We start from the raw sequence: 27,620 nt of genomic DNA on the forward strand, positions 1-27,620 counted from the left end.
AAAACCAAAAATCACTAATCTGTATACTCATGTATGACAGGAGCATGTGGAAGAGGCAATTAACCCAGAAAGGGGGATGAGGGCAAAGCTTTATCAGAGGAAGTGCCCCTGAGATGAACAAGAAGATGAACAAGAAAAATCCAGGAAAAGACTTCCTGGTAAAGGGGTAGAGGTGCTTGGGAATGGCACCCAAAACAGAGAAAACACATTGTCAAACACCGTGACTGGACATAGCATTGTGTATTAGTCAAGATAGGTTAGATTATATTGTGCTAATACAAACCTAAATCTCCATAGTTCAGCACATTAAAATTTATTTCTCCCTCATTGACTATTACCAGTAGGACAACTCTCTAAGGCAACTGGATCAGCAACCCAGTCTTCCTTTGTGTTGTGGCTATGCCATATGAACATGTGGCTCCAGAATCCATGGCAGAGGAGGAGAAAGCTGCTAATAATAGCTCCACTAATAGAACTGAACGAATATCCACTAATGCTCCTAGACCACTAGCCATAACCCCTCAAATGGCCCCTTCTAACTTTAAGGAGGCTGAGAAATGTGAGAGAGGGCTTGGATATTTGGAGAGCCTTACATTTCTATGGCTTAACCTATTTCCTTAAAACAGATCCCTGGCACACATAATTTCTAAGAGTAAAGAGTTAAGGGCTCTGTTAATCAACCAGAATGATGACTAGTAGGAAGACCCACACTGCAGTTTCAGACCAAAAAGGAGTATAAGTAGAGGAGAGGAGATCAGATAAAAAGCGAGAGATTCTTTATGGTATAAAGATCAAAATCTCCCTCTGATATTGGAGAGCTAACTTTTTTCTTTAAATGGGTAAAAGAGGGAAAGAGAAACAGGTACTATGTAGAGAGAAGTCTAGAATTGCACAAAGTTATATCATAATGCTAATAGAAACAAAGTTATACTAAACTACTATGTAGTTTGTCCCTACTGTGTAAAATATGCATAAAAAGACTAAAAGGAAATACAGGATGATTTTAACAATTAATTCTGGTGATATTTCTATTTTCCATAATGAGCATGTTCACATTGTAACCAAGGGAAAAACTTAAGTTTCATTTTAAAAATGCCAATCTAAATGATACATTTTCTACAAATAAGTCTGATATTGAGATGAGATATTCATTAATACAGTGAACATGCTTTCCCCCACATTAAATTGGGATGTGTGGCTTGATATAAATTTGACAAGATTGAAAATTTTTCATTAAACAGTCTTGGAAAATCATATGGCTGCATAGCCACAAAGAACTGAAAAGCTATAATTATTCTTCTTTAAGCGCAAATGGGACATATTTACATATATGTATATATACATAATATACATATAATGTATATATACATATACATATGTATATATGTACATAATGTACATATATATATTTTAACATACATCCTTTTTCTCCACAGAGGTGTTACTGAAATTTGTGTTAATCCAATTTCTGTAAACTGAATTATGTTTTAAATTACCAAAATAGCTTGGTATTTAAATAATGCATTTTGAATTATTTTTCTGTAAAAGATATATATATATATATATATATATATATATATATATATATATATATATATATATATACACACATACACGCACATATTTGCTTAAAGGATAATAAGCATCTAATTTTTACCTCTGAAATCTGGGCTCTTTTTTTTTCTTTTTCTTTTTCTTTTGCAAACAGGACAGAACACCTATGTTCTATCATTTCTCCCAGCTGAGGGCACTACAACCCAAGCATCATGCTTCACAAATTCAATCTTTATTTTGGGTAAACGAGGAATATAAGCTGAGGTGATTTGTGCATATTCTTATCAATTTGTGCCAGACGTCAAGTGTGTGGAGACAGCTAACAGCCCAGAGGGCAAACAGTTTTTAATGAGGGTGTCATCACATGTAGGGAAGGTTAAAAATGGTTCTGGGAAGAAGCAGAGGTTAAGTTCATTTTTAAAAATCCACTCTTGCAAAGGACAATATAAAGTTCCATGATTATAAGGATATATCTATTAAGTAATGGATTCTGTTCTAAAAAACACATGATCTAGTGAAGATAAAATATAAATACCCAGCAAACTCAGATGCAAGATAGCTGTAATAACTGCCAGTTTTAGACCTCTAAATACCATTTCATATCTCTGGACATCCCTGAGGCAGACGTCCCTGCAGGAGAAGACAGGGCACAGCGGTGTGTTTTTCTTCTTGCACTTCATGCCCAGGGGACAGCAATCTTTGAGGAAGTCGGTGCAGACCTCTGCCTGAGGGACACGTAGACATGCCTATAGGGACAGTAGCTGTTACTGCAAATCCCCTGAGGCAGGGGCAGTGCTCTCCTCAGTTGCACCTGCTTAAGTGGAGGTAGTAAGTGCAATACTCCTCCTTCTTCTGCCTGGCCTACCAGACGATGGCCAGGCTGCACTGGCTGGCCTGGCTAGCCAGGGAGCAGCTGCAGGTGCTGGTAGAATCCAACCCACCTGTGTGCAGGAAGGGCCTGCTGCCCCCATTGCAGGTGGACCACCAAGTATTTTCTGAATTTATATTTGTTCAGAACCATAAACATTGTTATTGAATCTGTTGAAGAAGTACAAAATATGTTTGTTGCCTACAAACTTGGGGAGTATAAACTAAATACTATATGAAATACTAGTGGACAAAGCAAGGCAGAACAAAGTTGAGAAGTGTACTTTCTGTCAGCATTCTAAGATGGTAAAATCATATCAAGATGGAATAGTTGTCCCAGAATGATTTAAAGCATGGATGTCAGAATCATCAGACCTGAACTGGAATTCTGTCCCTGCTGCCCAGCTGTATGAATGTGGCAATTTTCTTAAGCTCCACAAGTCCCCATGTCCTTGTCTACAAAGTAGGAATGATAATAGTACCAAGGCTCATAAATAACATAATGAATGTAAAGTATTTAACACAGTGCCTAGTGCCCCACCATATGTGTACGCACACACACACACACACACACGCCCCAGATGGTGATCTATTGTTAGAGAAGCTTTAGGGAAGCTTAGGCCTTGATGGAAAGGGAGAATCTGGACAGGTAGAAACTGTGGGAAAAGGCTGGCATTTTGGGTGAGGGGAATAATGAACTTGAACAAAGCAACGATGGTGGCACATTTGAGCACACTAGGAAAGAAATGCACATTAGGGAGCATAGGGATGGGATCTGGCATATGGGGTTAATCTAGAGAAGGGCTTCTCAGCTTTGGATCCCTAAAGGAGGGAGTGGGATGTGTAGCTATTATAAGGAATCCTCAAATGTATTAGTGCTCCAAACAATGCCTTAAAGTGAATAATATGTATTACTTCCCACTTCCAAATATGTATAGATGCTATTGAAATTCATATTTAAAAGAACTGTTGAATTAAAGCTATTTTAACATTTATCAAAGAATACCATTCTTTAGGTCTCAACTTAAATCTCACATCCTCAGAGATTTTTCTCCTCATTCCACTACTTGAAATAGTGCCAGGTCCTCATCACTTTCTGCCCTCATTTGCTTTAATTTGTTTTTTAGCATCAAAACCAACCTGGAATTATGTGTTTATTTGTTTACTCCTTGTCTCCTCTCTTTGTAAGCTACCATGAAGGCAAGGAGTTTGTTGTATTCACTACTAAAACACCAACACCCAGAACAGTGTCTCTACATGGTGGGCCTCCAGTAAATATTTGCTGAATAAATGAACAAGTCTACAAAATACTAGATTCAAATGCATGCTACAAGGCAAATAAATTATGTTATATGCATCAACTTTGTCTTCTCAATGAATAATTTAAATTAAAATAGCAGAAGAAGACTCTTCACTTCCTCTTTATAGTCATCATCAGCTCTTTGCATGAAATGACAATTTCTTATTAATATAAGAGATGCCACAGAAGAATTGGCCCAATTATGACACACATAAGAGGGAAATGAGTCTGTTCTAAGAGGCTGCAGCTTAATCATGTGAAAGAATATTGCTTTTGAGATATAAGTATATGACCTAACTATTCATTTCAGTGTTCAAACGATAAAGACATTAATCAGAGTTTCCCCTAACCTCACACAGGTTAAACCTCTACCATATTATTTAAAATTAGGTAATATGTATTGTCACTTGGATGCCTAGTCGTCTCTTACCAATACATTTCGAACTCCTGCAACCCCAGACACCTTAAGAAAATGATTGTATGTCATGATATTGTTTAAAGGCGTGATAGAAAAAAGATCTGTTATTATATATTAAACAAGCAGGTCATCAAAGGATATACTGAACATTTGATGAGAAATTTGGTGTGATCCAAAGTACTCAATATATAGTAATATGTCAGGAGGCATCTGAATTTTTAATATCAATGTCATATTATTGTTCCCTGGTCATGTTTATTCATTTCCCTGACCTTTATTCTGACATAATTAGATTACCGTTAATTGTAGGGCAAAAGTTGATAGTTCCGTTAAAGTATTTTATGTTACTGAGCTTCCTCTCCCAAGAATTTGACAGGATTGTTTTCACTTCATTGTCTTCCTATGAGATGAATGTGAAAATAGTGGTCATGCTGTGCTCTTTTCTTCTCTCTAGTCTGGCTGTTATTATTTAAACACATTACATTAGCAAATTTGCTCTGGTTATTTGGCCACAAATGAATGGTATGCATTAATATAAATCAAATAGTAATCAAATAAACAATTACACATGGGATAACCTGTTTATCTATATACTCACCTATTACTACATCAGAGTTTCTGATATGTCTGTCCCTATAACATCCTAAACTCTACCTCTTGCAAATCAAGTAAGATTTTTTACAGTGCTAATGACTTGAATAGTTGCACATATAACTCCCTTCCACCTACTAAACCACCTGTTAACCTATGAAATTTGTCATGGTTCTCCTAGTAGGACAATGTCATCTACTTTCTTGGAGCCCAGTAAATATGATTCTTCTGTTCCTCTTTTATCTCTCAATAAATTAACTTTAGGTAAGTCCACAAAGATTCTGTTTCTGCAATTTAAAACTATTGCTGATCTTTTTTAATAAGGTGAATAGGACTTGACTCTAGGCAGAAACCCTAATCACAGGGGATCTTAGGGTCACCAACTATCTTAGTCTGGATTTCTTAGAAAACAGAGCCTGAAGCAGAGAGCCTCACTTTGGGGGGGTTGCAATTCTAGGGAAGAAAGAGTGAGGGAAAGGGGCCAATGAGCAGGGAGGTATGGAAAACAAATGCAATGAGGAAGATTACTAGTCTGGCTAGAGCTTTATATCAAGCTAATACAATATCTTCAGAATATCTATATGGGCTACTGTGTTTCTGCATAGACTGACCAGGGAGAGAGAGGAAGAAGAGTTTATCCACCTTCTCCTATCTGCCTTTGAACAAAGTTCACCATATAGTGAATCAACAGTGACACACTTTTAGGTTGTACCACCTGGTCCTTCCAGTAGCCATGGGAAATCTAAATCCCAAGACAGCAGTGACAGCATTCATAACACCAGTCACACTGCATGAGGTGAACTAGTGAGCAGAAGCAAGTCAGTGATACTGCCTGCCTGCCCATGTATAGGCTTCAATCTCACAGACCCAGCTGGACAAGCCAGTGCACCTCCTGTGTGTCTCAGGCAAAGGAAGAGTCCAAATGGGAGGCATGAGGTGTAGTGTAAAGAATGAGACAACATGTTGTCAGTCTTGCTTGAGAACCCCATGAACGAGGGACTGGGAGCAGTCACCCCAATGTGATTGCCTGGCCAAGCAAGCAGAATACCATGAAAACATGGCTCCCCCCATAAAGACATCAGCAAGCTTTCCTCCAACAAAGTCTGAAATTCCTCTTCTATGGTCTATGCTAATGTGTAGGTGCCAGGAAATCTGGAGGATTATTAGGACCGACCAGAGAAAACTATGATCTAGAATCCAAAGGTTGAACAAAAACTGGGTCTAGTCATAACCCAACAGAGCTGGAGGGGAGTGAGCTCATGAAAGAGTATTGTGAACATTATAAGAAAAAAACCCACTATTTATGGAAATTAAGTTTATAAAAGAAGTAGGGGAATAAGCTACTCTTAATTCTTACCTGTTCAAACTAAGTTCATTAAAGATATCCAACGATTTTGCAGTATTCACTAAAATGAGGCAATGTAAACCAAAGCAAGTAGTACCCCAAAGAATACATACAGATGGCCAACAGGCACATGAAAAAATGCTCAGCATCACTAATCAGAAGAGAAAGGCAAATCAAAACCACAATGAGATATTACCTCACACCTGTCAGAATGGCTATCATCAAAAAGACCACAAATAATAAATGCTGGTGGGGATGTGAAGAAAGGGGAACCCTTGTACACTGCTGGTGGGAATGCAAATTGATGCAACTACTGTGGAAAGCAGTATGGAGGTTCCTCATAAAACTAAAAATAGAACCACCATATGATCCAGCAATTCCACTCCTGGGTATATATATCTGAAAAAATAAAAATAAAAACATTAATTTGGGAGGATATATGTACCCCAATGTTTATAACAATATTATTTATGGTAGCCAAGATATGGAAGAAGCCTAGGTGTCCATCAACCGATGGATGGGTAAAGAAGATGTGGTATATATTATATATTATATATATATATATATATATATATATATATATATATATATATATATATATAAATATAATATACTCACACACGTGCGTGCATGCACACACACACACACACACAATGGAATACTACTCAGCCATAAAAATGAATGAAAATTTTCCATTTGCAACATCATGGATGGACTTGAAGGGTATTATGCTTAATAAAGTAAGTCAGAGGAAGACAAGTACTGTAGGATATCACTTATATGTGAAATCTAAAAAATAAAACAAACTAGGGCATATAGCAAAAAAAACCCAAAAAACAGACTCAGATATAGAGAAAAAAACTAGTGGTTATGAGTGAGGAGAGGGAAAAGGGGAGGGGCAAGACAGGAGTTTGAGAGGATTGAGAGGTACATACTACTATGTATAAAATAAAAGAGCTACAAAGATATATTGTAAAGCACAGGGAATATAGCTAATATTTTATAATAACAACAAATGGAGTATAACCTTTAAAAATTGTGACTCACTATGTTGTACACCTGAAACTTATAGAATACTGTAAGTCAACTATACCTCAAAAAAAAAGAAAACAGTACCTGCACCATGGGAAACGTAAGGCACTGTGAGGTGATGAAAAGAAAACTACTTGGAAGTAAGAAAAACTGGATTCCAGTCCCAATTCTGTTACTCATATTGTGGCTTGAGAAGTTTACTCAACTTCCCTGATCTCAGTTTGCTTTCCAGCTTTGTGCTGTACACTTCACAGTGATGTGAGGATTAAAGGAAACGAAGTACTGAAAATGTTCATTACAGCAAAAGGAAATCAGCAAATCTTGTTTAAATCAGAAACTACTCCTGAACTATATTTTGTCACAAATTTTTTTCTTCTCCAATATTTAAGTTTACATGCAAATATGTATACTAGTACCTCTCACCATCTATGTGACATTAATTGGTTGGATCTTGCTATGAATTAGTTAGTTTGCTTTGAATTAATGAATTAGTGAAAAATTCAACTGAGGTGTTACAAACATTCTCTGAAGAATGGTTGTTCTCGGGCATCAATATCTGGGCACTGACAATAACTCCTCGATAACAATACTTAACTATTTATTGGGCACTTCTTGTGTAACAGGTGGTAACCTAAATGCTTAATATAGGTAATCTCATTTAACTTCCTAGTAGCCCTATGATGTAGAAACAGGTCAGCTACATAATTTGTAGGGCCTAATGAAATGTGAAAGTTTGAGGTTCCTTAAGTTTTTTCCTCTAAAAACATTTTATTACTGATAAAACATAATAGGGATATTGGTGTTGCATAACATTATAAAATAATAAATGGAAAAATATATAATTATTGCTATCACAATAAAGAGCAATACTTTGTAATATATTTGTTATAAAAATTTGGGGTTTACTTTTATAAAAACTCATTTGTTAGCTTATTAAAATTTATACTTTTATCAACCTTGTTTTCAATTGGTATAATTAAATTTTATGTCAGTAGCTCTTGGCAAGGTCACATTGTTTTTTCTTTTTTAAGACGTAAACAATTTAGTTAAAAGTTTATTTTAAATAAACATAATTTTTGACAGTTGTACATTTACAGAAAAGTGCAGTGTCCATGTCCCCACACAGTTCTCTCTATTGTTACCATCTTACATTAATATGGTTTATTTGTTATAACTATTGAACCAATATTAATACATTATTATTAAATAAAGTCCACACTTTACTCATATTACTTCAGTTTTTTTTCCTAATGTCCCTTTTCTTTTCTTGGACCCCATCCCAGCTACCATAGTATATTTAATTGTCATGTCTCCTTAGGATCATTTTGTCTGTGACAGTTTCTCAAACTTACCTTATTTTGATGACCTTGATAATTTTGAAGAGTACTGGTCAGGTATTTTGTAGAATGTCCCTCTACTAGGGTTTGTCTAATGTTTTTCTCATGATTAGATTGGGGTCACAGGTTTGGGGTAAGAATACCACAGAGGTACAATGTCATTTTCATTACATCATTATGTGTCATTAACATCATTTATTACCGTTGATGTTGACCTTGTTCAACTGGCTGAGGTAGTGATCGTGTGGTTTCTCCACTGTAAAGATACTCTTCCTCCTCACCTTCCCAAAGGGAAGGAAGTCACTCTTTGCAGCCTCCCTTAAGGAGTGGAGAGTTATATTCCACTTCCTTGAGAATGGAGTATCTACATAAATTATTAGGAATTCTTCTACATGAGAGATTTGTCTCTTCTCCCCTTTTTTCCCCCAAGCATTTACTTATATCAGTATACACTCATGGGTATTTATTTTGTACACTGAGTTATAATCCAACACTTTGTTGCTCAAATTGTTCCAAACTTAACCTTCGACGCTCTTTTTTTTTCTTTTTTAGTTTATTTATTTATTTATTTATGGCTGTGTTGGGTCTTCGTTGCTGAACACGGGCTTTCTTTAGTTGTGGCGAGCGGGGGCTACTCTTCGTTGCCGTGCGTGGGCGTTTCATTGCAGTGGCTTCTCTTGTTGCAGAGCACGGGCTCTAGGTGCACGGGCTTCAGTAGTTGTGGCATGTGGGCTCAGTAGTTATGGCTCAGGGGCTCTAGAGCACAAGCTTGGTAGTTGTGGCACACGGGCTTTAGTAGCTGTGGCATGTGGGCTCAGTAGTTGTGGCTCGTGGGCTCTAGAGCGCAGGCTCAGTAGTTGTGGTGCACAGGCTTAGTTGCTCTGTGGCATGTGGGATCTTCCTGGACCAGGGCTTGAACCCGTGTCCCCTGCATTGGCAGGTGGATTCTTAATCACTGTGCCACCAGGGAAGTCCTAGAAGCTCTTTTAGTTGCCTCTTGTGTCCAAACTAGGTGACATACTACCATCACGTTTTTTTGTTTTGTTTTTTTGGGGGGGTTTATTTGTTTGTTAGCACTTTCTTTCTGGAACGACAAGGTACTGTGGGCTCATCTCATGTATTTCCTGTCCCAGTCCTAAACTCAGCCGTTTCTCCATGGAGCCCTGGTGCCTTTTATTGGAGAATGGCATTAGAAATCAAGATCTGGGAGCTAAGTGTGTTTGTGGCTACTGTGTTTCCTTGCTTCTAAATCCTCTCAGCTGAAAGAAGGAGGAAATATGCCTACATATAAACATACATAGTATATACATAGTAAATAGATGTTTGTATACATGTGTTATACACTATGTATACATATTTACAAGCATAGTAAATATATGGGTGTATATGTATATATATATCCAGTGTATATGTGTCTACAAATATCTCTCTGTGTAGCAATTTGTATCCATATTAAACTAAACATGAATTCATACTTATGTCTCTAAATCTAATCCATTACATGGATCTTTCTAGTCTTAAAATTTTTGAGAATTTTTAATTTTGAGAAAGCTCTTTTCACTGATGCGACTGCTACTGGACCTCTTAAGAGTATTTTATACAATCTGACATCATTTAGATAAATTTCTAATAAATTATTTAAAAATATAAGTTTTAGTATCTCTAGAGCTGATGATTCTCACATAACTAAAAAGATTTTTCTAAAAAGAGTTAACTTTTCATAGAAATCAGTTCTGAGTAAGTCTGAAATTAATTTTAAATTCAAATTTATACAATGAAATTTTAATGTTTCTTCAGACATTTCTTGTAACTTGTGGAGGCCATACAAAAAATTGAAAGTGGCATCATAATTTGTATATAATTCAAAGTGCCTATACAAAGAAAACTTAATTAAAAAAATTTTTTTTCATTAATAATCACTTCATTCAAAGTACCATGTGAAAATAGTTTTCTTTTCCATTGAATGCAATGATCTTTAAAGACAATTTCTATTTCTAAGACTATAGGTATTTGTTTTGCAATGGTGGAGCAGTTTTCAAAATTGGAGACTCTATACCTTTTTAAGAATTCTAATAACTCCCTGATATACTTTATTGCAAGGTCCATGTGTATGACTTTATTTTGTAATAATTTACTGGGAAAGTTTATTGATTGAATGCTTGCAGTCCTTCTGATGAAGCTCAGGCTAGAGAGTTAATATTTGTGCAGACTTTGCAGGGAGAGCTCTGGAACAGAAGGATGAGCTGGTCTTCTACCACTGTCTCATCCCTGCGTCCATGTGAGGACCTTTCTTAGGCAATGGCCACTACCACTGCTACTGCTACTGCTACCTCTATTGCTGCTGCCACAACTGTCACAACCAACCTGAACCAAGGTCCCATTCTGGCAGCCCGCTCAGACATGCACATGTGCTCCGGACAGTGAGGCCCACAGCTTGTCACCTATACTACCCGTGGTGCCTTGGGACTTGAGCCTACAGATATGGGCACTACTGCTTGATCACAATCATATGTGCTCACTGTTACCCAGTGTATTGCCTCTGCTCATGCACATGTTCACAGTTAAAATAACTAAGAATTTCAAGATGGCACAGTAGAACATTAAACCAAGTGGAAGCCCTCCTGGTAGGAAGTGTCCTGTAAGACTATATAAGTTGTACTCTCATGAACCTGTCAGTAGGATAGAGACTCTTAGTAGTCTTGTTAAAAAAAATTAGAAAACTAAGGTTTGAAAAGTCACCTGTTCAAGGTTATATAGCTAGTAAACAGCAGAGCTAGGGATTAAACACAAATATATCTAATCCAAAAATTAAATTCTTAGTTATGTGCTGAACCATATAGAAAAACTCACTCCATCTTAAACTTCTGGTTGGTCACAGAAACTGCTGATGGCTTATTCTGTTGAAGCAGTAGCACTGTCTTTCTATAGGGTAATGTCTTATTCCTAATTTCAAATAAAAATAAAAATTAAAATATAGGTCTGTGGTACTGACACCTTTAGTAGATTAAATGTTATAAAATGAATGAATGGTTGTGGATGTGGCTTATTCCTTCAATTACAGTGGTGGAGGAACCATATGAACCACACTCCAGGGGTGCACTAATCAGATTTGAATCCCAGTGGGACCACTAACTTACTAGGTGACCTTGGACAAGTTGCTTACTTTCTCTTTGCCTTTTTCTCTCACCTGTAAAATGGTAGGAACAATAATACCTACCTCACAGGGTTTTCACTGAGAATTTAGTGAGTTAATTCCCATGAAGCACTTAGTAAGCTTCCTGGCATATATATTTAGGTACTTAATAAATGTTAGCATTTGTATATCTTTAAATTTTTATAATAATTTTATATTTGTAGGTATGAGGAGTGAAGAGAAAGAAAAATTCGGGCATAAGTCAAAATTTTAACAGTGATTACCTCCAGGTGATGAGATTGTGGATTTAAAATTTTTCTTTATACTCTTATGTATTTTCAAAATTTTGTGTAACATATATACCAATATTATTATAATACAAAGAAAAATAAATTCTATTTTAGAAACATAAAATAATATTTCTTACACTTATTCCACCTGGAGTCATCTACATTTCATCCCTGTCTCTCTCCACACAAGCACACACACACATACACACACACACACATACTCATGACAATACACATCCAGAGAAATATATTCACAGATCAATCACAGTCTGTTTAATTTGAATTTCAGTAAACAAAAAATAGTTTTTTAGGATAAGTATGTTTTAACTATTGCTTGTCCTTGCAAATAAATGGCTCAGCTGGGTTTCAAACTGGGGCTGTGCAGCTGTGGAATGTGGGAGGCTGTCAAATATGGCATAAAATATACTTACACTAAAAAAAAAATTGTTTATACGAATTTCAAATTTAACCAGGTATCCAACATTTTATCTGTCAACTTAATTTCTTAGGCCCCATTGATAGACTAATTCTGATTTTCCTCCGTGTTTCTAACCAGATCTAAATATAACCAATGGAATGATTTTTTTTCAAATCTTTTGATTAGAGTTGGCAGCTCAATATTACTCAAAAATAAAACAAAATGCTTCAAGATTCAAACATATAATTTTTGCTTCCCCTCCATCCCTGAGTTCTTGTTCTATCATATACACAAACACACATAAAACCACAAACTCAGGAACATTTCCCTCCTTCTCCACCACCTCATCATCTCCTCATCTCTTCCTCATCATAATGACCCACCATTTCCATTCTTGTGGTCTATAATATTTTTTTAAGGGAGTGAAGGAAACAGAACTAAAACTTCACACTAAGGAAGTAAAGTAAAATAGTTTAAATCAGAGTAACATATCCTGTTTTTCTTGTCCGTTGTGTCTGTGAGGTGTTTTTTCAACTACTTTGTGAGTCATGGTCCTTCCTATGCTTTGTTGAATCACAGATAGTCATTAAGTAAATGCTATAGTGTCAGTTGTTATACTGATAAAGAACTTTTTTTTTTTTTGAGAGCTAAATGAGCCCTGAGCTGAGTTCTTCATTCCTTTGCTGCTTGTTTCTTTGCTTATCATTTTCACTGGTTTCTTTTCAGCTGAAGACTCATGGGCATTGTTATGGGTTTTAAATTTCCCCCCATATATGTATTATCATGTTGGGTCTTTTCAAAAACATGAAAGGGTAGGTATTATTTCCACCATTTTAAGGAAACTAGACTCAAGTAAGATGTCAGACATGGGACTAGCAAGCCTTGGGGGAAGAATTAAAGTACAGGTATCCTGACTCCCAGAGGTGTTTACTGGTCAGTTATGGGGGTTAGTTTCTATAGTATCAAAGAAAGAGACATCTTTATGAAGGTTAAACCCTGTTGGAAGAACCATTGACATGAACTATAAAGAGGTTCTCTAGTTTATTTCCAATTTAAAACAGTTTCTTATTCATCTCCTCATTGATTCCTCACAACACAAACTCAGAAGAGTTCTCGTTTTATTTTCCCCCAAAAGTGGAAGAAAATGAAGTTCAAAAGGTTATGAAACTAAAACTACCTCACAACTGGTTAGAAACCAAACTGAGAGACATTTCTATTTTTCTATGCCAACATATAATTAGAGAAAGTAAAATAATGTGTTTCAAGTAAGATTGTAAGTGCCAAGGTAAGGGACTGTGTCTTTTTATTTTCTTACTCCTCCCCCCTGAACTCTAGTATACGTCTTACAGGCATTAGGTGTTCCAGCTCTGTTCATTGCTTCCAATTAAGTATTTCCAAGTGTAGTTACTTCTGATTTAATACCAAAAAATAAGGCTTGTCCTTTGGACCTACAGTCTTTTCCCCTCCCAGCAGCCATGAATTGAAGAAACAGATCATCTAAAGTGAATTTCTCTATTGTTAGACATCAGGAAAATCCTTTAAATACATTCTGAGATAGAGTCTCCACACATAATAGTGACAACTTCTTCCTGAAGTAATTAGAAATGATGAAGAGTATGGTATCCACATTTATTTTTAATCAATTATATTCCAAACAAAAATATGACATTTTCCAGCACTCTATAAATGGCAATCTCAAACTAAATCTCAATTCCTAATAATATAATTTCCCTAATACATGATTATATAAGCTAAAGTAAAATATCCACCATAAAAATGTTAAAATTGTAGAGTTTCTTATTTTACAATTTTTAAAAATCATTTTTCAGCCTTCTTGGTCATGTATACTGACTTTTTACTATAAAGGTTGTTTTAATATCAAAATAACAATATTCTATGACCATCCTCAATAACCAAAATTCTACCACATATATTTTCTTCTGCCACATACATATCTCTCATTAAATGAATGGAAGTGAAATGTCCAGGAAATCTATTAATCTATTAATATTCTTTTTCAAAATATCATGTTCCATTTTATCCCAATATTACAATTATTTACCCATCACTAAAGACTCGTTATATTTTTACTGTTTCTCATTCTTGAGTCTTGATTTAAATTCACCTTTTTGCTTGCTAAACTCTATCTTCAAGTTATTTTTTTGTTTCTTTTTTTAACATCTTTATTGGAGTATAATTGCTTTACAATTGTGTGTTAGTTTCTGCTTTATAACAAAGTGAATCAGCTATATTCAAGTTATTTTTAAACAAGAAAATTATACAGATGGTATATTTTCTGAGAACTCCATATGTCAGAATCTTTTTCTACTTCCTTTTTCTCATTTTATAGGATTATTGGACCATAAACTTTCCCAAATAATTGTATATACATTATTGCCTTTTATTCTAGTGTTTTTGTTATAGAGTAGAAGTCTAAGGCTGGTGTGATTTTTATTCTTATATAGGTTACCTTTTGGTTTCTGGATGAAGGTAGGAAATCTTTATCCTATAACTTTTTTTTTTTGCCAAGAGATCTAGATGTGGTTGTACTTGGCACTAAACTTTGGGAAATTATGAGAATTTTCAATGTGTACACTATTTTTTTCTCATTCTGGAAAAATGTTCTTCCTCTATAAATTTGATGATTGACTCTGTTCCAATTGTTCTTTTTTTTTCTTCCTCAGGAACACAAATGCTTTATTACCTGAATGTCCATTTTCTGCTCTCCATGTCAATCATTATTTCTAGTTCCAGCTCAGGTTACTTTCCTCTGCATTCTGAAAGATCTCATCAGATCTATACTCCCCAAAACTACTTATCTCTGTTATTTGGTGTCACTTTTTCTTTTTACTACTTCTATGTGGATTTTATATCTGTTATGACATTTCTGTGATATTTTGAATTTTCTTTAGTGATAGACAACTCTTTCGTTATGTGTACTCTTATCACAGCATATTTTCCCCTTATGTTTGGCCACTTTTTTCAATAAGATCATGTCTTCTTGCATATCTTTGCTGGTACCAAGCACATGTCCTAAAATTTTTTGATGAAAACTTTCTGAGATATGTCTGTCTTCTGAGTTTATATATCATCTGATTTAGCAGATCTTAACCATGCCGTACAATTAGATGCAGGATTAATTTCTGATCTTACAAATAGAGTATATGAAAACTATATCAACCACCCATTTTAGAGTACCAGCAGCTCCAGCATTCACTGGTGCCAGTGCTCTTTCTTTCTCTGTTTAAATTGCTTTTCATTAGTCCATTCCTTGTGTGATAACAAAATACCATAGATTGGGTAGTTTATAAATGGCAGAAATATATTTCTCACAGTTCTGAAGGCTAGAAGTCTGAGATCAGAGTGCCAGTATGGTCCGGTGAGGGCCCTCTTCTGACTCAGACATCTTGCTGTATAGTCAAATGGTGGAAGAGGCTAGGGAACCCTGGGCATACTCTTCCGTAAGGCCCTAATCCTATTCATGAGAGCTCCACCCTCATGACTTCACCTACTAATACCACCACCTTTAAGGGTTAGGATTTCAACTATAAATTTTGAGATACATGTTCAGACCATTTAATAAAATAACTACATTTTCATAGAACTTTTAATCTTTCCTGTGTCTCTAGATAGGATGGTGTGCTGGACAGTGTGGTTTCTTTTGAACACACACAGAGAGAAAAGACTTTATGGGTCACAATTGGTTGGTTCAAACTATAGTTTCTATTTGGCTAGCTTTATTCCCTGGGCTGGGGAATCACAATAGCAGTGGCTTTGTCGGAATTGTTGGGGTCTCCACACAATTCTGGTTCAGGGATATAGCTTGGGTCATCTAAGAAGTTGCTTTTTAAACCAACCAACTGAATACTGCAGTTACTGAAAATTACTACCAGAATTTATAATTTTTCTTATCCTTCCTTAATTTCTGGTGATTTTGCTCCTTTTGCCTTTGAACAATACCATAGACTCAATTTTTTTCATCTGCAATATGAGGATAATAACATCTAACATAGAGGGTTGTTATAAAAATTAGGGAAAATATATGTAACACTATGTACAGGGCCTGGCTCATAACTAGTAGATATTATATTTATTATTATTATCTTCATGCTTACTTTAAGGGGAAGTTGGGAGAGGAAGTATTAGGCACTACTGATATGGCACCATATTAAGCTAGACACTCTATTTGTTCAATTTTATGGTCACCTTAAGCTAAAGCTATTTAACACTAAGGGAGTTATGATAAATTTGTAAATATGATTTCAGGCAACTATTTTTACCTGTTTTTGAATAAAACCCCTTTTTGTAAAAAAAAAAACTTGTATTCTTAACAAAATATAAATAATTAAAAAGCACATTAATAAAGTATGCTAATATACTTTCAAGTATTACTTAAGGTTGATTTGAAGTCTAATCAATTGAGGGTTTGCTATCAGGGAATCAGAATTTTTTTAAAAAACTAGTCTTTTAAATTTTAGAAAAGCAAAAAAGTCATTGTATTTAAGACTTAAATATCAGGGCTTGTCAAAGACAGTCTACAGATTCATGTCAAGGCAGAATCATGACCGACACTCAGTGTTGGGTTCTCTCTCAGTAGTAAGAATACAAGCTTTGATGTGGATCCTTCTAATTTTATGTACAACTCTGTCACTTACCAGCTGGGTGACCTCCAGTAGTTTATGTTCCCCTCCCGAGCTGAGTTTTCTCATTTGAAAAGTATTTTGCTATAAATGTATCTGAAACCCTTAGCAGAGGATCTATACATTTTTATGCTCAGTATTTTATCTACCTACCTATTTATTCATCCATATATGCTTTATATGGAGACCGAAGTTAATTCCTGGTTTGGATGCCTTGAAATGGTGGTAAATATTTCTTCTGAACCTCAATAGGATTAGTAGGACCCCTACAGAATAACCCCAGAGACTGAGTGCTAGGAATGGGTTAAAGAATGGCAGGTTCAATGGACTGTCTAACCATCTGCACGCAGTGCAAATCAGGATGTGCTTTTTTTCCACTCCTTTTCATGAAAACAGACTAACGCATGTTTCTTTGACAGACTGTGGAATAAGGATGACATCTTCATACATGCCATTACCAGCATCCTCTTCTACTGAAACGGTTGTCCAAGGAAGTGAAACAGCTATGGAAGAGGAGTGGCCATGGCAGGCCAGCCTCCAGCTCATAGGGGCAGGCCATCAATGCAGAGCTAGCCTCATTAGTAACACTTGGTTGCTCACGGCGGCTCACTGCTTCCGCAAGCAAGTTTATTAGAGCTGTTGCTAGTCTTCCTTACTCAGTTATTAATTACCGTCAATTTAGTGCTGGGAAGAGTCCAATCTCACCAGCTTATCCTCTACTCCATTCTGGATGGACCCTGTCCCCTAAATACATTATGGTTGCTCTATGCCCCAATCATACTCATCCCCTCACCCTTCTCTCCATATCTATCGTGTTTGGTTTGCATCATTCTTATGGCTCTTACCACATATTCTCTTGTAGCATCATGACACCAGTGTGATCTTTTCTACTATGCCATAAATTATTTTAGTTTAAAGACTATTATACATGTAACAAATTTAAACTCTTCTACTTATTTAAAGAGAAAATTCAGCCACTTTAAAAAATATTATTCCATCTATCCTCCAACTATCAACAACCACCATCACTAAAGAAAAAAATCAAAGTTATCACTCTTGAAGCTCTCCCTTCCAATTGCATTATCCAAGAACTGTGTGAGCTTTTATGGATCAAAGAGGTGTGTGGTTGGTGAGAGAGACCAGCCAGCCTTTATCACTGCCCTCATAGTATGTAAGACCGGTCATACACAACCCAAAAGGAGCTCTCTGAGTGGGATTTCACAGTTGTAGCTCTTAACACTCAGCTATATCACTTCACATACACAGACATGCACAGGCACGCTATTGCACCAAGACCAGGGACACACTACATTTTCTCCCTGAGGTTTCACCATCAGGGTACAGAAAGTTTTTCCTTTTAAACCCTCAAAACACAAAAGCTCTGAGTAAAGCCCTGGTCAGTGGCACTGTTCACACACCCTTTCAGAGGAAACTATCCTTGGTGTGTCTAGGAGGTGCTTGATCATCCTTCTGCGGTAACACCCAAATTGTTTCAAGATGCCTACACCTTTAGTTATGGAGCAGATGTGCAATGAGAATAACCTAATGAATTTAAGGTGACTGTCACTCTCTCAGGAAAGAAGAGAAAAGGGACTCACACAAATTAACAACCCCCAAAATAACTAGCATCATGCCTTAGGTAAACTTGAGTCTCACTAATTTTTCAAGGCTTTCTGATTTTTTTTTAATGTTTACAGAATCCTCCAATCTTCACACTTGTGTTTGGGAGTGTCACCTATTTTGCTTTATAACTGATCTTTGCTTATATAAATTAAAAATAAATAAGCCCAGAATGTCAATGCATTTAGTGAAGAATATAAGCTATCATGACTGAGATATATTTTCGGCAGGTCCAGTGCTATCTCTGTGTGTTGGCAGACCTACATGGGGATCGGCCATTGAGTTTGATAAAATAGAGGTAACTGGTGACCTTGATAAAAGACACTGTGATTATATGATGGGGGTGGGCATGAATTCAAGAGAGAAAAGGAGAAGGACTGGATGCAGTGAGTTTAGATGCCACTTTCAAGGAGTTTTTAAATGAATGGGAGCAGAGAAATTTGACAGTTGGGAGTGGTTGTGGACTCAAAGGAAGGATTTTTTTTTGTTGTTGTTGTTGTTTTGTTTTTTTGCGGTACGCGGGCCTCTCACTGTTGTGGCCTCTCCCGTTACGGGGCACAGGCTCTGGACGTGCAGGCCCAACGGTCATGGCTCACAGGCCCAGCCTCTCCACGGCACGTGGGATCCTCCCGGACCGGGGCACGAACCCGCGTCCCCTGCATTGGCAGGTGGACTCTCAACCACTGCGCCACCAGGGAAGCCCCTGGAAGGATTTTTTAAAATATGAGAAATGTAATAGCATATTTTATGCCCGTAATAATAATAATATAAAAGAGTTGGGAAAGGTAATGATCCTGGAGAGACAGGGTTCCATTTTGCAGGTGATATAATTTCATGTAACTGCATAATGCAGTGTACTGTTGTGAAGGAAAAATAAGGATTCTTTGAAGACAATATCACAATTATCCAAATACTTTTAAAATTTTAATTTTTTTTTCCCTACAGAATTAGTGTATTTTTTTTTTTTTTTTTTTTTTTTTGATACGCGGGCCTCTCTCTGTTGTGGCTTCTCCCGTTGCGGAGCACAGGCTCCGGACGCACAGGCTCAGCAGCCATGGCTCACGGGTCCAGCTGCTCCGCGGCATGTGGGATCTTCCCGGACCGGGGCACGAACCCGTGGCCCCTGCATCAGCAGGCGGACTCCCAACCACCGCGCCACAAGGGAAGCCCCAGAATTAGTGTATTTTTTAAAATTTTGTTTAAGACAAATGTTAGTACATTTATGTCCATGAAAAATGATCCCAGTCTTTGTGAAACAAGAGTGTGTAGGGAAAAAGTTCTTGACAGGATATCATGAGACCTAGGCCATCTCTCTCTGACAGTAACCAGGTGGATACGTGACTTACCTGGGCAAGCCATTTAACTTCTTAGTGAGTCTTACTGTTCTTATCCACAAAACATATTGAACTGTGCCTATGACTGGAGACTCCCTTTCTGGTTGATGATGCATGAAGAGATGGGTATTCCTGTTTTGTCCACTCCATTAGCTTACAAGCTCCTTAAGGACTGAAGTAACATATGTCTTCGTAGCTTCCAGAATTCTAGTTTTCAAATGAATGCTTCAGCCCTAAGATTTCTGCTTTGAATAAAATCTTCCTTTAAAGTGTAAATAAGTAAAACCGATGAGAGGCACTTCCCTGGTGGCGCAGTGGTTAAGAATCCGCCTGCCAATACAGAGGACACAGGTTCAATCCCTGGTCTGGGAAGATCCCATATGCCATGGAGCAACTAAGCCCATGTGCCACAAGTACCGAGCCTGCGATCTAGAGCCCATGAGCCACAACCACTGAGCCCACGTGCCACAACTACTGAAGCCTGCATGCCCTAGCCCGTGCACCACAACTACTGAAGCCCCCACGCTCTAGGGCTCGCATGCCGCAACTACTGAAGCCCGCACGCTTAGAGCCTGTGCTCTGCAGCAAGAGAAGCTGCCCCAATGAGAAGCCTGCACACTGCAGTGAAGGGTAGCCCCCGCTCACCACAACTAGAGAAAATCCGCGTGCAGCAATGAAGACCCAACGCAGACAAAAAAAAAAAAAAGATTATATACATAACCAAGTGGAAATTAAAAAAGAAACAACAACAGATAAGAGAGGAGCCCTCCCCATATCCCAATCCCTCTGCCCCTAGGCTCTGCCTGCTCATCCCTGGGGCAGTGCTGCGTACTCTGAAAACTACTGATCTTTCAGGTTTTTCATTACACTTAAAAGTTTATGATTCACCAACACAGTAATCCTGCATGAACAAGGAAATCCTCTTTCTGAATTCACTTCTGTGTGATTTCCTTTTAAATAATTTTCTTCTACATAGAGAATTTCAAGTTTCTATATATTTCTAGTCATTCTTGAAAGGGATAATTAGACAAAGAGGGAACTGGGCTTTATATTAGAATAGGGAGGTAAAGAGATGATAGGAGTAGACAGAATTTGCTTATTATGTAATCTTGTGGTAGAGAAAAGCATCTGTGTTAAGGAAGAGCCTCAAAAATAGTAAGAGGGACTGACTAGGCCAGGTCAAAGGTGGTGGGAGCACTAACAACATGACACTGAATAGGGTTGCTTAGCTCTTGAGTACTGGGGCAGGGTATGGGCCTTGGGTGGAGAAACAATCCTGTGTACATATGAGGGTTTGTGAAGCAGACAAATTACACTTTATCTCAAAGATCAAGGTAAGACCCAGTAAACAAGAACTGACAGGTGAGTCATAAAATAAGAATCAAGGGGATTGTGAGATAAAATAATACACTAAAAATATTTGTTGATCAAAAAAAAAAAGAATGGATAGAGTGTCTCATATGGAAGGAAAATATCTTTTATGGTGCATAATATCTAAAACAAATCAAAATTAATTTGTACATACTTCACTGAAATTAAAGAAGAAATCAAATTTGAAGAGTTTCTAATAAACAAGGAATTAAAATGTTTGAAACTAATTGTATAGTACCCATTACTATTATTATTCCAAACATAGCATGGAATTCCATTTAGTTACTGTACTCTCTTTCATTTTAGAGTATGTAAAATATTTTAAGGGCTTTCATACTCTCATTTGTATCAATATTTTAACCTCTTTTTTCCATAAGGTCATCAACTGCAAATTCTCTCACCATAGGGATTTTTTAGGAGCTTAATTCCAATAGTTGGGGAGAATATGGTCTCAATCTTTTTTAAAGGATACAGTTAAGCATCACACATCTTACCCTTTATATTTTGCAGACATAAAGACCCAAGTCAATGGATTGCTACTTCTGGCACAACTATAACACCACCCGCAGTGCAACGAACTGTGAGGAAAATTACCTTTCATGAGAATTACCATAGAGAAACAAATGAAAATGACATTGCTTTGGCTCAGCTTGCTACCCGAGTTGAGTTTTCACATGTAGTTCAGAGTTTGCCTCCCAGATTCATCCATAAAGTTGTCATCTAAAACAAGTGTATTCATCACAGGGTTTGGACCCATTGTAGATGATGGTGAGCTGTTCAACATAATTTACTTAGTACAATTTTATCTTGGGATCTAATGAGGCATCTAGGGGATACCTCTTTAGACTCTTCATTAAAATGTAGATGTTTCTAATGTGTATGGCTCTGAGAAGAACAAGGTACTGTGGGTTAAAAAGTAAAAGGAATCAGATACCTGTCCTTGAGGAGTTCACAATTAACTGGAGCAGTGGTGAGGAAAGGGAGAGGTCAATAACATGATGAACAGAACAGACTGTCTTAGATACTATAAGAAGGAACAAAATGCTATGGGAGTACAAGGGAGTAAAGGATTACAAATTGTATATTTGCCAGATGTAAAAACTCCCGGCTAGCATATATTTCATATACTTTTTTTGGTTTAAATTCTTCCTAATTTTAATGAGGATATATAATGATCATAAACATGAAAGTGTTTTGTGAATGTTTTGAGACTCAGTTGTGCAGTATTCTCTCCTCCTAGCCACTGGCCTTGCTCTCTGCTGGTGTCATATTGTTGGTGTATCTTGGGCATTTGTTTTGTTTCTCATGTTTTGAAACACCTGAAATAAGATGCAGGGGTCCCCAACCCCCAGGCCGTGGCCCAGTAGTGGTCTGCAGCCTGTTAGGAACTGGGCCACACAGCAGGAGGTGAGCGGTGGGCAAGTGAGAGAAGCTTCATCTGCTGCCCCCCATCGCTCGCATTACCAACTGAACCAATGCTCACACCCACTGGTCCATGGAAAAATTGTCTTCCATGAAAACGGTCCCTGGTGCCAAAAATGTTGGGGACAGCTGCTATACAGCATAGAGTAGGACAAATAGACCTGTGCAGCTTGTATCCTGGTTTCTTCTTGAGTAGCTTTTGGAAAATCAATGAACTTCTCTGAGTCTCAATTCCCTTACATGGAAAAATGTGAAGTTGGACAAGATCAGTGTGATGAACCCTCTTCTCATAAAAAAAAAGGGCATACACACAAAGTATTGCATGTAGTTTTGAGGGTTCCAATAACTCTTGAAGAGTCACAAATATGATATAATGTTGGGTCATGTATGTGTATTGTTCCTTGCATGTAGATATTTATGACTCAGAAAATAAAATTAGGCAATAATTAAATAATAAAATAATCAATGCTTTTCCTCCTAGGAATATACAATTTATGTGTCTTCTGAGTCTTAGATGTAGCTCTATTCAAAGGACATGTTTTTCATTTTTACATTTGTTTGTGTAATAGGACCAACACAAAAGAGACTTCAGCAAGCCAGGGTGGAAACCATAAGCACCGATGTGTGTAACAGAAAGGATGTGTATGATGGCCTGATAACTTCAGGAATGTTATGTGCTGGATTCATGGATGGAAAAGTAGATGCATGTAAGGTAAGTCCAAAGTCAAAGTCAAAACTTTAAGAGGAAAGTTTCCATTAACTATTTTTAATTTGGGCATATAGTTTACCTGGGAGAAAAAAATGACATGAATTTTACCAAAGACTCAGTTTGCTTAAATAAACATGGTAACAAAAATGATTGTACTGAGTGTCTACTATGCCGAAACAATGCTAAGCATGTTCTATACATTATTTCATTTAATATAATGAGACTGAAGCATTACTATAATTATCCCTATTTTACAAATTAGGAAATTAAAGTCAACTGCTCCAAATTTCTGTTTCACACAATAACTCATGTTCTATTGTTATTTTCTTAAACAAATTTGGAATCAAAAGACAGAGAAACCTCTCCTCTGAAGACCACTTTATTCAGCTCTATCATCATCTCTCATCATCTTGTTTTTATTCCCCCACCTCCAAATCTCTCTACTTTGTCCCTTTCATTCTTTCATGACTGACACCTGAAACAGATTTCATCTCCATCCCAAGGCCTGCAATATTAACGTCAACTCATTTAAATGCTGGATTCTTAGCTCCTAGATCTCCTAACCTCCAGTGATCTTCACTCCTCCTCAGTCACCTATTCTTAGGGTCACACCTTGAGCTTTGTCACCAAAAACTATTCCATTTCCAGCAACACTGAATCCCCAAGTCATCCTATTTAACAACAATCTTCAATCCTTCTGCCTGCTTTTCAACTACTTCTGTTTCTTTGGCCACACTCTGTTACACCCCAAACTTCCAACCCTCACCCCCCAACATACACAACTTACACATATGTTCTTTGTGTCCCTTCTCTGTTTTATTTTTATCTTTAGCTCTTGCACCATTCAGCACACAATATATTTTATTTAACTGGCTTATTATCTGTCTCTTTCACTAACCTAGAATGTGAGCTCCATGAAGGCATACATTTTAGAGCATCCATTTTATTTTACTGTTGTATTACCAACACCTAAAACAGTGCCTGGCACAAATATCTGTTGGCTGAATATCATCCTTCTTCAATTTCATAGAGACCTGTAGAGAACAGCTTCTCTGCTATTTCACATTCCATTAATCCTTTCTTTTCTTCCACCATCCACTTGTCCAATTTAGATTGCACTGTGATCATTTATTTTTTTGGCCACGCCTTGCAGCATGTGGGATCTTAGTTCCCCCACCAGGGATCAAACCCCTGCCCCCTGCAGTGGAAGCATAGAGTCTTAACAACTGGACCACCAGGGAAGTCCCTGTGATCATTTTTTAAACACTTTTGCTAATACCCCAAGTCCACCTGATGCTCTCTCTTCCCAGTATTTCTGTCTGACAAAGTCCCAAACCTGGAAGGACACAATTATTTAGTCTCTCTCTCTCTCTCTGCCTGTATCTGGAAAGTCAAATGCTCCTGGAAAAAATACAAGAGAACCCATGGTTCCACTATAGGTTCCAGATAACAAAACTGACAACCTTACTCTTTTTGTTAGTTTGTTTTTTCCTAAATCTACCTTTCTCCGAATTCTTCCACCATTTTCTACTTTCCTTAACTTTCAGTTTCGCCTGCCTGTTTATTCTCAACTGATGATTTTGTTTCCCAATTTTCAAAGAAAAATACAAGTCAAAAGAGGGGAGTTTCCCCATCTTCCCAGCACCAAGCATACAGACATGCCTTCATCCGGACCCTTGTCATCCACCTTCAGCTTAGATCACAACAGAGAAGCTGCCTCTTCACTAAGGCTGGTCCCTTCTCCTTTGCTCCATTTCTTCTTCTTGCTGGCCTCTGGGGAAGTTTACACTGGCAATTATGTCCTCTCTCTCTCTTTTCAGACTCAACATTTCTCTTGTAACTAGATCCTTCTCTATTCAGATCTCTTAAGTTAGGGAAAAAAAGAAATAGCCGATTCTTTTTAGACCCATAATGCCTCCAACTAGTGTCTCATCTTATCTCTTCTCTTTACCACCAAATATTTGCGAAAATGTCTCTACCCATGGTCTCAATTTCCTCACCTCCCACTAACTCCTCAAACCATTTCAATATGGTTTCTGCCCTATTACTTCATCAAAATCTCTCTTCCTAATGTTTTCAATGAACCACTAATGACGTTATACAAATTTTTTGGTCTTCTTTTTTTTTTAACCTCTTAACAGCATTTAATAATGCTTACCACTCCCCCTTTCTTGAAATATCGTCTTCCTTTAGCTTGTAATGATTTTCATCCTACATCTGTCTGCTCCTTCTCTGTCTCCTTTTCAGGCTCATTCTCTTAATTCCATCTAATACATGTTAATCTATTCTATGCCTGTTTCTTTTTCACTCTATACTTTCTCTCCAGAGAATCTAATTCTCTTTCATAGCTTCAATTATGATCTTTTTGTTGATGTTTCATACATTTATACTTTTAGTCTTAACCTCCCTTTTGATATCCAGACTTTTATATTCTATTCCTACTTGGCAGCTCCAGTTGGATGTTTCAAAGGCATCTCAGATTCATATGTTGTACCTGATTCTGTTCTTATTCCCCTCCCCACCTGATCTTCTTCCTATGTTTTGTATCTCTATGAATGGCATCCCCTTTCATTATGCTAAATAAGCCAGAGTCTAGAAATCATTCTAATTTCTCTCTTTATCCCATATCCAATTGATTACCTAAACCCATGGGTTCTACCTCCTTAAATCTCTCTTCACCAATTCTTGCCTTTCTCTCTTCTCTCAACCTCTCTCTCCTCCCCTTCCCTTCCCTCCACCCCCCAACCACATTTAACCATCTAGTTTATCTCCCTTATATTCATTCTTATGCTCTTTTAGTGCATTAGTAAAATGAATGCCCGGACAGTTTCTAACAAGATGTAATCTGATCATGTCAACACCCTCCTTAAAACACATAAAACTTCAGTGGTTTACCTTTGCTTTTATCTTATGATAAAAACCAAAACCGTCTGTAAAAGAGCCACAGGACTCCATATAGACTAGTCTCTCCTTACCTCTATGGCCTCATTTTGTACCAATTGCCCCCTTGCTGTCTTCTCTCCAGTCCCCCTTTCTACAGGCCTTTGCATATGCCAGGCTCCTTCATGCCTAGAGCATTTGTCATGCTGTTCCCTCTGTCTAGAACACATTTCATCCACACCTTTCTTTTCATGATTTACTCCTCTTCCTTTAGATATCAGCTCAATTACATCTCATCAAGGCAAATATCCCTTTCCTCCCTGACTAGTCGAATCCCCCATTGTATGTTTCCATAGCACTTATCACAGTTGTCATTTTGCATATTTGTAGGCTTATTTAATATTGTGGGTTTTTTAACCTAAATGTCAAGCTCTATGAGCATAGGGACCGTTCATTTTTGGTCATCGTTTTATCTTCAATGTCCACCAGAATGTCTGAGACACATAATAGAAATTCAATAAATAGCTGATAAAAGAAAAAATAAATGAACGAGGTGGAAGAGGCACAAAGAGGTTACCCTGTGTATCTTACCTCAGGTCACACAACCAGTAATTAATAGAACTAGACCTGAAACTTGGGCAGTTCAACTACTGAGACCACAATTTTAACCTCTACACTTACAACTGTTTATTTACTTAATCTTCCTTGATCCAAAAGAGATTTAAGAGATTTAATCTATATAAAATTCAGAAAGCAAACATAAATTAGAACTAGGTGAGTAACAGAAAAGGAGACCAAGATTAGGTCCATAAAATACAGTCAAGCTAAGACATTCAGAAGAGATCACAGAAAATTTCTGCCTATGCACAAATACCAACCTCATGTTAAATATTTTAGATAAATGCTTACTAAACCCCATGCTTAAAGGGTCTAATAAAACTAGCAAAAAATCTAGGGATGCTGAACCAGAAATAATGTAACCATTCCATATGAATGAGTGTTAGTCTTTCTAGAAAACAATTCACTTTAAAGATTAGCACAAAATTTTAACTCAGTTGAGAGAAACATCATATAATCTATCTCTAGTTTGGCTGCATGTTCTGTGTACCAGTTTCCATTTTTCCTGTGGAAGAGAGATGATTGCAGTGACCTTCCTACTGAATTAAATGTTAACAATTTTAAATATATTTTCTTCTCTAGGGAGATTCTGGTGGACCTCTGGTTTATGATAATCATGACATCTGGTACCTTGTCGGTATAGTAGGTTGGGGACAATCATGTGCTCTTCCCAAAAAACCGGGGATCTACACAAGAATGAGTCAGTATTGAGGCTGGATTGCCTCAAAGACTGGTATCTAG

General features: G+C 37.1%; 1 protein-coding gene across 1 annotated transcript; it reads left to right on the top strand.

Annotated features, from left to right (window-relative positions):
- Positions 1–399: 399 nt before the first annotated feature.
- LOC308627462 (transmembrane protease serine 11F-like) lies at positions 400–27,620 on the top strand (the record flags this gene model as incomplete). Its single annotated transcript, XM_081253656.1, is given in 8 exon segments — positions 400–559; positions 2,423–2,542; positions 17,345–17,546; positions 21,761–21,931; positions 21,933–22,018; positions 23,242–23,384; positions 27,462–27,587; positions 27,591–27,620. Coding segments are annotated over 8 exon segments (1,038 nt in total).

This window comes from Mesoplodon bidens (assembly GCF_964165515.1).
Source record: "Mesoplodon bidens genome assembly, chromosome: 1".
In the NCBI taxonomy this organism is placed as follows: domain Eukaryota; kingdom Metazoa; phylum Chordata; class Mammalia; order Artiodactyla; family Ziphiidae; genus Mesoplodon; species Mesoplodon bidens.